At 32.6% G+C, this 11,288-nt stretch overlaps 2 protein-coding genes across 2 annotated transcripts; one reads left to right on the top strand and one right to left on the bottom strand.

Moving 5' to 3' along the window:
• Window positions 1-1,428: 1,428 nt before the first annotated feature.
• On the bottom strand, window positions 1,429-6,730 carry LOC133177400 (uncharacterized). Its single transcript, XM_061312450.1, has 5 exons — window positions 6,585-6,730; window positions 3,495-5,200; window positions 2,781-2,978; window positions 2,352-2,513; window positions 1,429-2,113 (listed from the first exon to the last, which is right to left on the bottom strand). Exons 2-5 carry the CDS (start codon window positions 4,959-4,961, stop codon window positions 1,517-1,519), a joined length of 2,424 nt encoding a protein of 807 aa, XP_061168434.1. The 5' UTR covers window positions 4,962-5,200; window positions 6,585-6,730; the 3' UTR covers window positions 1,429-1,516.
• Window positions 6,625-10,979, top strand: LOC133177401 (uncharacterized). Its single transcript, XM_061312451.1, has 4 exons — window positions 6,625-6,879; window positions 9,159-9,352; window positions 10,571-10,687; window positions 10,871-10,979. Exons 1-4 carry the CDS (start codon window positions 6,625-6,627, stop codon window positions 10,977-10,979), a joined length of 675 nt encoding a protein of 224 aa, XP_061168435.1.
• The last annotated feature ends 309 nt before the right edge of the window (window positions 10,980-11,288 follow it).

The following is an 11,288-nucleotide window of genomic DNA, read 5'->3' as shown; positions in this document are numbered from 1 at the left end:
TGAGCGATTATGAATTACATTTCTCCCGACATAGACTGGACCGAAGAATATAAGTTTATATTGTTTGTAAATACATGTAATTAAAAGTATTTAATCTGAGCTACATGAGAGTAATTTCAAAATCATCAAACATTTAAAATTAATAATATAATTGTTCATCTTAATTTAGAGTGGGTTATCAATTTTCCCACACCAAGCTGAGCGAGGTCAAAGTCTATGACAGTATTCTTTGATCTATAATTAAGGACAAACGGATTGAAATTAAAGGTCCCTGGCAAAATTGAATTATCTATTGAATTCATTGAAATAATCAGTGAAAATAAGAATGAAATTGTGTTATACATATAAAAGAATTTATTATAATTCATAACATTGAATGAAATCTTTTAACGTTTACGCTGCTTCTCGGGGGGTTAAATTATATTATATTTCCGTGTATACTTACATCTACTATTCAAGAACGCCAAAATATACGGAGTGTTTGCATTCGTTGTTTGACAAATGATAAGAAATGCAACGATACTTGGGAAAGGACTCCCCATGCCCACCAATATCTGTTAATGTCATGTCCATATGATACATGTATATTTACCCTTCATCTAACATTACATACGGAGACTATTGTAATATTCTAAATCTTCAGTCTAAAATGTTTGCTTTACAAACTCCTTGCTCTTTACTGTGTTATATAAATGCATTCGTATTGACAGCTAGCACTTCAAACGGTAAACATGGCTATAAAGAAACAAAAGTTCTTCAGTCTAGTTACCTTTTATGATTTTTGTACTGATTTACTGCAAAGAGAATGGAAACACAACTTCTAAATTACAATTTACTTGCAAGGAACAAATATGAAAATAAACAAAATTTTGGTAAACATGTATTTTATTCGATTAGCCATGCATTCACTCAAATGTTTATCATCCTGAAAGAATAAAACAATGATTTGCAAATTCAAAGAATACAGTTAGTGTTGCGACCACGATTGATAATGTTTCTTTTCTACTATGGTGGTTAAATAAAATGTACAAAATCAAATCTGTTTATTTGACATCACTGAAAACGTGCAATTTGTAAAAAAAATACGGCAGATATGCATTGAAAAGTGAACAACAGAAGCAGGATTCTATTTTCAAATTCCTAGTATATACATATATACTCTTCTCCGATAATTAAAAATAATCCCTCCCTCCCCCCCCCCCCCCAAAAAAAAATATCAAATTTTCACATAACCCTTTATTACTTTAAACATGCCAAAATAATTTTTAGGTCTTAATTTCTTGAAATTGGTTAACATGTTGAATATATTTTTAACATAGCTACATTATTGTGTTTCATAATATGCACATCAAAACCAGTGACACAAGATAAGAAATTAATTTTAACTAAAGATTTTCCATTAATTTAAAATAATGGAGAACTCTGGTCAAGTCACAACAAAGTATTCCTGTTACACTATTACATCAATTGTTACAGCAAATCAGATCCATTTGAATCATCACTGTCACCATCCAGATCACCGAAGACGGAGAATCCAAATCGTATTCTGTTTTTTACTATGAACGAGTGGCTTGCTAAGTCTGCTTACATGAAAAAGCTGCCGTCTAACTGGATTGTCTTCCAAAAGATATAACGAACCGCATTTCTCAGCCAGAGGGAACACATCAACAATTGTCCAATGATGAATAGTTCCATCAACTACATGCTCTAAGAAAAAGCAAATGCGCCCAAACAGATCGCCATTTACACTATGCAGCTTTACGATAGACCGTGGCTTACTCCCTCTGTATTTGTCACCGACATATCGGACGCTCCTACCACTGTCATCTGTAATATCGAGCATTCCATGGTGTTCAGTCACAGTGTCTGTAAACATTATAGCACTAATCTTCAAGTCCATTAGATAGAAGTTCTGCATGTGGTGTCTCATTTCCTTCGTCAGCAGACTTCTAGCATTCTTCGTTGGTTGTTGGTTGTTTGGTGCAGAACCTGACTCGTTGCTCATCTCCTCCATTACCTGTTGGCTTATCTTCACCAAGGACTTCTCACCACCAAACACATCACTGGGATTGAACTTCTGACTCAAAATCATGTAAATACACCAGTCATATATCTAAAAAAAAAAAAAAAAAAAATTGAAAACTATAAAATAATGTATTTAAATTAATAAAATAAGTTCATATATTTCAGCAATCTATGAAGAAAATTGTTTTACTATTGTTTATTTATTTTTTTTAAAATAAGAGGTGCATATCAGTAAAACAGTCTACCAGTTCATATCCTTCTATTTAACCATGTTTGAGATCAACATAATTGATTCAGAAATTGTATCTAAAGTTAGTGCCACTTACTACGTATGTTTCCATAACAGTAGATTCCTCCATCCCTTTCTTTAAACATTGCCTTGTGATCCAGCCATTTGCCCTTTCATACGGGAACAGCCATCTCCCATACATGGGGCCAAGTTTGGCCAAGTCATCCACAATATGATGAATTAAATGGGTTGTGAGATTCTAAAAAGAATTAAACCAAGCATATATTGAAAAACTAAACCAAATAATTTGAAATAATAAAAAACAACCTTATCTCAGTTTCAAACTTGGAGAAGGCTATTTAAAATAATTTTATATAATTATCTATCAACTGACAACAAGACTGTAAATTGTTATAAAAGATGGCCAGAAAGTCTACATACACATGCTTGTAATTTTTTTTTTTTACATTTCCAAAAAATCTATTGATATAATCATGATAATACTTATTTTTTTCTTGCATTTTACCTGCATTGTAAGTGGAAAGTCTCTTTCCAGCATAGCAAGGGCTTCATGTGTATCAGCTTGGAGTTGAGGTAGTTCAGATATGGTGAGTTCAGGTGCAATCATTCGTTTAATAACATCACAGATAGCCTGTAGAGTCTTCTCTTGGGCTGGAGGGAGGAATCCCTGAATACACCACTCAAATGCCCCTGATGTCACAAACTGAAAATGAATACAATGCACATATATTCCTACTATGAAATTGAAATTATTGTTCAGATACATATGTTTAATGATAAAGGAGTTCTTTGTCAACTTAACCTAGCTGTATTTGAGTCGCTTAATAAGATAAACATGCGATCATCTCAGCCCTTTAGCATGTACAAATAGAGGATAATAGGCAGTTTTACTTTTTATCTTTATAGCATAATGTGCTTAAACATGTATTCTAAGAAATGGGTACATAATTTCATGCATCGAAGTCATTGTTTTTTTTTGTTGTTGTTGTTTTTGTTTGTTTGTTTCTTTATAAATAACTTTCAAAAAGGACTATATCAGTACTTAGGTAATACATTGAATTCATACAAGTCTCTGAGCTACTCTTCTTTTTTTAAATTTGATAATATTTAATCATCATAACATCTAAATTTTACATTTAAATCAAACCATGCATATTCATAACAATGGCCCATGCAAATAATGAAGTAGCACAATTAGATATGAATTTAATAAACTTACTTGTAATTTTGAATTCATGGTCCTCAGAGTCCAAAGTTTGGTGAAGTGGGGCCCCGGTGAAATCTCTTGTGCATGGGTATAAACAATGTTCATGGCTCTTTCATCTGCTAACTTCATCTGTTCTTTGGTTAAGGACCAAGGAGTGTCCAACTCTGAATTACATTCAACAGTCTTTGTCTTCTGAACTTTTCTTCTCTTCTTTGGTTGAACAACATCCTTTCCTCCATGCTCTGACCAAACTTCAGGAAATCTGTTGAATTCTTTTTCACACGATTTTACCTTCATGTTGTTAAACTTGCCAGAAAGCATCTCCATAAGATGGCTGATAAAATCTGCCAGTGTGTGCATGCCGTCAGGTGACATTTGCTCCATCCTGTTGTGGTATGGCAAATTCTGAAGGATGTATTGACCTTTCAATCCTGTCTGTTTTTGGTGGTTTGTTTTCTGAGATTTATTTGGCTTTTGTTCGTACTGATTTCTTAGGTGGATTTCCTCTTCACGTGAGAAGGGCTCTGGTTTACTGTTCATGTCCTGCCCTTGGATGGCAAATCCCTCAGAATCACGTAAGGGATGATCAGCAGAGAGAAACCTCCTGTTAGAAATGTGTATAGTTTTCTTAAGATGCTTGCAGTAATGGCCTGATTCCGTACAGTAAGGACATGATCTGAGGCCACCATGTCCAGACAAATGCAGCAACTTGGAATATCCAGGGATATCACATAGATACTGCAGCAGTGCTACTTTAATTGACACAGGGGCAGACATGTATGAATTCTGAACTGTAAATTCTGTAAGAGACAAAAGTTCATCAACAACAACAGACAGATATGGCTCCAAGGACTTGGGCTCAGCTCCATTCTTTCCACTTGGTATAATCCCCATTAACATCATAGGACCAAGCAGCTGTCTAATGGATGTGGGAAGAGTGATCCATGTCAAAATGATAGGCCACATAGACTTTTGGCAGGCTGAGTTTCTGTTTGGGTTCACTCCATCGGTAAAAAGTGACAATGGTACGCACAGTTGCTTGTCCATTTCTTCGAACACTTGACCTTGCATAAACCAAGAATGAAACTGTGAACTGTCAGTAAAGTCCCTTAACACTACATCACGATTACTTCCAGAAAAAGTTATTGTTTTTTCATAAATCAATTTACACAGGTTTGATGTCCCAAACCACCGAGCCAACCGTGGTCCAATAGGCATATAGCAAAAACTTTTCCTTGATTTTCCGTTCTCCATTCTAGGTTCGGAACACTTTGGGCACACATTGTCTCTTGCCAACTTCAAATCACCACTATCTCGAAAAATTACACAGTCATTGATACATACATCATGCTTCTCCAATGGCATCAGAAATGGTGCAACGAAAGCTCTGGCCTCCTTAAAAGATGCAGGCAAACAATTTGGTTGGGGTAGAGATGACTTTTCGCACTGAAGGCTATCTGATACAGCAGTTTTTGACATTCCATTGTTCACTGAAAATATGTAGAGATGTTTGGTAACTGCCTCAAGGATTGTTGTGGATGATCCGTCAAACAGAGGTTGTCTGTACTTTTCACGGTGATACTCATTTTCTGCATGCTGAAATTTTGGTCTAGGCAAGGAGGAAATATTGTCTGTTAACTTCTCACTGTGCTTGTAAAAGGAATACCGTGAAATCCAAGCTCCTTGGCAGTTGAAACATGTGCAAAACTTTAGGGCACCTAAAAAAAATAAATAAGTTTTTGATTAAATATAAGACTTTAACATGATTAAATTAAAAACAACATATTTTGAATTATTAAAACATTTTATATAATGTTTCAATAAAGAATTGTGAATAGTATAATTATTAAAGTTAAAGTAAATAGATTGATGCTGTTTCATTTCTAAATTCAAAGATATTTGTCTGAAAATAAAAATAATTGTAAAGTTATAATTAAGTCATCTTTACCATTAGGTACTTTTTCTTCCATGCCCCCACTTATTGCACATGCATTCAAAATGCATGCTCCAATGAAAAAAATTAGAACTATCATAAGAAGAACCTACTCCAATGGCACAGTAAATGAAACTGACTGTGTGTGAATTGCTACTGTTGTGTATGAATTGCTACTGTTGAAACTCTGATCAGTCATCAAAAGGACACAGTGGCTTTGATCAAATATCTTGCAAATTGGAAGCTGAGACTGTTGCCTGCAGGGGTTTTTCCTTTAGATATACACAAGTTCAGAGGAAGAGTGGAATTAACAATTAATCTTTTGAAATGTTTTGAAAATACTTATTTGGTAAGACAAAACATACAAGCAACTTGTGATTAGATTTGTAAAAGAAAAAAATTAAAACATTAAAAAAAAGCAAATATAGTTCATTTTGTTGTCTTTTTATACAGATTTGTTTTAATTTCTGGGAAATTGCAGGAAGTATAGTAATGTCAATGACATGCTCCTGCCCCCCCCCCCTTTTTTTTTTTTTTAATTTTATGCATTTAACAGACCATGTAATAAGAAAAACAGTGGAATTCTTTCTATCTTAATTGTTTGTGAAAGCTAGTGCACAAACATGCTCATTTATGTACACCATTAGGTTTGATATATAACAGAAGTAAATAGAAATTGTGTGATTAAATTCTCAACAAACTTAATGCCTTTTAAACCTTTCAAATAAGATTTTAAATGGATTATTCTTAATATATATCCTTGATAATCTACACTGTAGGTAAATAGATGCAAGTATGGTTTTTTTTTTTTATCTTTAGACATAAATATTCAAATGATGATTTGAATATAATTTGAAATGAAAATACTCTTCAACAGTAATCATGGTTATGCTGCATTTTCTAACATTTAAAATAAATTAGCAATAATAAGTATAGCACTTTGGTTCTTAATGCACCTTTAAAACATCTGAATTAAAAAGGAAGCATATAAAATGAAGCCAATAATTAATCCCTTTTAACAAATTAATTATTACAAAGGGATCTATAACTGTCTGCTAGTTAATTGTATGTTTGCATTATCAAAGTCGTGGTATATCATTAAATGAGGAGTAGGTAATTAAATTTAATTGGTTAAAGTGTTGATAGATAACTGGTGCAAAGTACTTTACCTCATTCTGCCAGTTTGGAACATCAGTTGTTAGTGATAAGATGTCTACAAATTCAGCTTTCCATTCTTTGTCCTGGGATAATTCCTATCCTGTGCAGAATCCACAGCAGAGACTTTATAGACAATGTGACTTTAACTGCATGTGTTGTGCCAAAATGCAGCTTGGAAATTACTGTCCCTGTAATGTGCCCAAACAATCTTGTGCGACACAGACTGTTGAGCTTGACACATTTCCCCAGACCATGGCAGTGGATAACTTGTGGAAAAGGGGGACATCAGAACATACTTCTCTACAAGTAAGAATATTTTCATTATCACGGGTGCGATTTGACTTTCTTTGCATGGTTATGCTGACTGATGACGAATAAGTTCACCAGTTCCCTTTAATTAAGTTATTCACTAAAAAAAAATATATCATAATAAATTTCAAGAAATTGTTTTAAGGAATTTCACTGGGCTGACAAAATAAAATTTCATTCAGCATACCACATATAGCATGTATCAACAGTATCTGAACAAACAGCACGCAATATGACCTAAATGTCATGATTATATACCAAATTAATTCAAAAATTCCATTTAAATCTTAATTTCTTTGATCATGCTCACAGTGGTACGAAATATTCTTGAATGGATTTTTTTTAATCTAAAATCTTTATTCTATCTATGGAACCCTTTACACTGCACACTACAGAGGTTTAAAGCCATGGAATTTTTCTGAAGTAAAATTAAAGCTACTCTTAGATTTAAACTGAAATAAATTGCATGAATTATACAGTTTATTTCTCCATTTGTAGTCAGTTCAAGCATCAACAATTGATTTGGCCAAGATGAATTAATTTTACATTTTTTGGCAACTGATAAATAAACTAGGCAACAGTAATTTTTGTTCATCAACAGTTCATAATCTGAGAACATTTTTCCTGGCAATGAATGGCTGTTCCTATATGTTAAAATTTAATTAGACAAGCTCCAAATTTAAATTTTTATATAATATAATGTCCTTTGAGTCCCAAAATATATGGTGTATTGAAGCTCTAGCTGTGTCAAAATCTTACTATATATATAAGCAAACTTCCATGACAGTTTGTTTGTACCAAACCAACCTAGATCTGCAGTAGATGCATTACCATTCCATATAATACACAGCAGCTTAGTAGTTTGTAATTAATACATGTTTTTTGCAAATGCCATATTCCTGATGTTACTATGGCCGTATCAGCTTCCAGGGCTGATAAGAATTCTGCAGGGTTTATATGGATCTGCAGGGCTGATACGGATTTATGTCACACCCCTAGTAGATTAAACCTTAAAAACAGTACTTCTGATAATACACCTATTTCTTTTTCGCAATCTGTTAAGTTTAAATTATTGTTATTTGATATAATATGCTACAAGTCAGTAGTCAGTGCATGATTATTTATTTGAATTTTTATCAATTTGATGTGTGCTGAATTTTATTACAGTACTAATTAAGTGTATTATTAAGTATTATTTATTATTTAAGTATTATTATTAAGCAATAAACATTATAACAAAAAGCATCCTTTTCAAAATCACATCCTGTATCAACCCTCGACCATTAATAGCCCTCGGGCCTTCAGCCCTCTGGCTGATATTGGTGTCTCGGGCTGATACAGGATGTGATATGGAAAAGGGAAAAATGTCTTCTTCTCTATGTAGTGCATGGGTACATGCTGATCAATTTATGCAGCTACAATGATGTCAGGTTTATATATGTTTTATATGTAGAGCTTAATCGACCCTTTTGAGTACAGGGTCCTGTATCTTCATTTGGGAATTTTAATCAAAAAAGTGGTAAAATTTTGAAATATCAAATGTGTTTTATTTAGTTTTACTGTTGAATTCAGAGATACTTTAAAGCTAATTCCCTATTCACATGTTTATGAATCATAAAAATCTCAAAATTTATGTTTCTCTTAATGTAAAAAGCACTGAAAAATTCAATTTGTACACGTCATTTGGGAATATTTTATACTGATATACATTTTGGGAAAAATGAGCAAATTTTCAATTGGGATAGGGTCCTTTTACAGAATAGAATTTATGAATGTTTATTCAACCAATGTGGGCCCACAGTGGAGCATAAAGATGAACAATGTCTGAAATCATTATAGTTATATATAAATAACAATATAAACAGAACAAAACAAACAATATAATGGACAGGGAATTAGCTGTCAACTTTTAGGATGCATAAAATGTATACAAATAGTATATGTATAGTGACTGTAATATGCCTATAATGTACAGTTGTTTTCTCATATTAGAATTCGCATTTAAATGTTGACATAATAAAACAACAAACCCAGAATCTTCATATTTAAAGATGTGGATGCAAAGGTTATTAAGCCCCATTATTTAAAAAAAATGTATTTTTTACTACGTACATATATGTAATAAAATAAATAAAATAAGTATACCAATATATATAACCAGCCTAAATTTTGAAAAATAAAAAAGGAATTTTCATCATCATGATCATTGGATCAAAACTTGCTATTGTAAACTATGTGACAAAAAATTCTTATATATTGTTTCTTTTTTTCTTCAGAGTCTTATCACCAAATCCATTGACAAGTATAATTTGAAATCTTCAAAAGACTCTCATCTCCAAACAGCAGTGAAGGAAGTGGTGACAATCATCAGAGCTGGAACTCATTCTCTCGACACTGGTGATGAGGAGAAGAAAGTAAAGAACAGAATTTTGAGGGCCTTAGAGTGGAGGCGATACTACTCAAGAAAGAGGTAACTCAGTTAAAAATTAGGCCAAATAAAAAAATATGTGTGGTTCCGGTTACCCGACCTTCCCTATTTTATACCCCCGACCCTAAACTTTTTTTTGGCAATTTTCATATTTTTTCCAGAATTTCCCCCGATTTCCATCAATGGATCCAGTTTAAGTTTTAGTTTCAGCAATGACGGCCTCCTTGCAAAACATAGTGCAAGTGTTTAGTAGTGTTAAATCCAAAGCAAGCTAGCATGTAGGTGTCCCCTACCAATATTGACGAGTATATTATCACTCCACATCTAAATGCCATTTGCAAAGCAGTGATAGGTATTATATAGAAAAAATTAAGAAAATCATTTTGTTAAAAAAAAAACAAACAAACCCTACCTACCTACCCTAATTTTTTTGGAAGTGTAAGCAGAACCACACATATTTTTTTGTTTGGCCTTAGTAAAATACGTAAGTCCTAATTTAGTAGTGTCTTGTTAACATTGGTTAAGTTTATTTGATTGCAAACATTTTTTTGTTGTTGAATTAGCTCCCCTAGAAGTTAACTGAGTAAAACATAAGATATTTCACAATAACTTCCCCAAACATATTGATATTTGTTGCCTAAAATGCATAAATGATACAAGTCCACTGACTGACTTCCCACAGTGACATGAACAATTGACATTGATTGACACTCTCAATCATGCTCAATAATATTTCATCTAAAAAGGTCAGAATTTAAAATAGTTGCCTCTTGATTTAGTGTGTATATTTAACATTTTTAATCATCATGTGCACTTTGCATGAAAAAAAAAATCATGATAATAATTTTAAGTAAGAAGTTTTAATCCTTTTTTCTGTAATATTCTTTGTTTTAAATTAAAGCTACTAAAAGATGAAACATTTTGGGTGAATAAAACAATATAAATCGATTTCCTAGTGTGCATGACATCCTCCAAATTTGCATGTATCTGGTATTACATGGATATTTTGAAAAGAAAAGTGCCTTGTTAAACATATTGTGAAGTTTATTTATAAAGAGCGGTTTTGGATACCTAATTTTGGTGTGCATGCTTATAAACATATTGCTTAGTTTTGCTACTTTACCTTTTTCTATCTGCATTCAGAATGATTTTTTCCATAATTGAAAACAAATGCTATCATTGTATTCCTAATAATTCACTATTTTAAATATACAGAGCTCCAGACATATATGTAAAAAAAAAATCTGTCTTCTTTTTTAGAACACATGCATCAAGTCTTGGTGTGAAAGTTAGCAAACTTATAAGGAAGAACCATGCAGGACCTGATCAGGCTGAAGGAGATAAAGAGAATCTGATTCCACAAGATCTACATGATGTGTAAGTATAAATTAATTTACCATATGATTACATCAATTAATTAAACGTACATCCTGTTAAAATAATAACAAAAAATTAAGCAAGATGATATTGCTACCAGTTTGTGTGTATATATGGTTTATATATATGAATATATGCATAAACTTATGTACCAGTTTCTAAAATCAGACTTTATTGTTACAGAGGGCATGTTAACAGAGGATTCAATGCCGAGTCCCAGGAAGGCAGCTCAAGTGAAAGTGATATTCCTCTGGCTGCACTGGCTCAGAGAAAGGACTTGAAGAAGCCATGATCCAGCTAGAAATCTCCTTGTGCAAAGGTTACACAAATTGCTGAAGATTTCACTGACTTAGTTTAAGGATTCCTTTTTATGTATGACAGGATGTGCATTTATTTAGTCATACAAGTCAAGTTACCAGTGACTGATGATCTGTAATGTAACATTATGACTGCTCATGTGTATATACACTTTTAAACTTAAATTATAAATGAATTTGATTTGGTAGCCACATGTATTGATCATATTAGTGTTCAATAATAAAAGAATAATAAATTATTGTCTTCTATCAAATGGCTCTCATTTTACTTCTCCTGAACCAGA

This window comes from Saccostrea echinata, unplaced genomic scaffold, assembly GCF_033153115.1.
Source record: "Saccostrea echinata isolate AGI-Se365-2 ecotype Australia unplaced genomic scaffold, CSIRO_AGI_Sech_v1 ptg000129l, whole genome shotgun sequence".
In the NCBI taxonomy this organism is placed as follows: Eukaryota; Metazoa; Mollusca; class Bivalvia; order Ostreida; family Ostreidae; genus Saccostrea; species Saccostrea echinata.
This window is presented reverse-complemented; position numbering and strand designations above follow the sequence as displayed.

What these genes read in the sequence shown, in the direction of transcription:
- LOC133177401 (XM_061312451.1), top strand. Translation starts at nt 6,625, where the DNA reads ATGTCTACAAATTCAGCTTTCCATTCTTTGTCCTGGGATAATTCCTAT. An exon ending in CGATACTACTCAAGAAAGAG is followed by an intron (nt 9,353 to 10,570) that starts GTAACTCAGTTA and finishes CTTCTTTTTTAG; the next exon opens with AACACATGCATCAAGTCTTG. An exon ending in CCACAAGATCTACATGATGT is followed by an intron (nt 10,688 to 10,870) that starts GTAAGTATAAAT and finishes TTATTGTTACAG; the next exon opens with AGGGCATGTTAACAGAGGAT.
- LOC133177400 (XM_061312450.1), bottom strand. Translation starts at nt 4,961, where the DNA reads ATGTCAAAAACTGCTGTATCAGATAGCCTTCAGTGCGAAAAGTCATCT. An exon ending in CCATGAATTCAAAATTACAA is followed by an intron (nt 2,979 to 3,494) that starts GTAAGTTTATTA and finishes ATTCATTTTCAG; the next exon opens with TTTGTGACATCAGGGGCATT. An exon ending in ACTTTCCACTTACAATGCAG is followed by an intron (nt 2,514 to 2,780) that starts GTAAAATGCAAG and finishes AATTCTTTTTAG; the next exon opens with AATCTCACAACCCATTTAAT.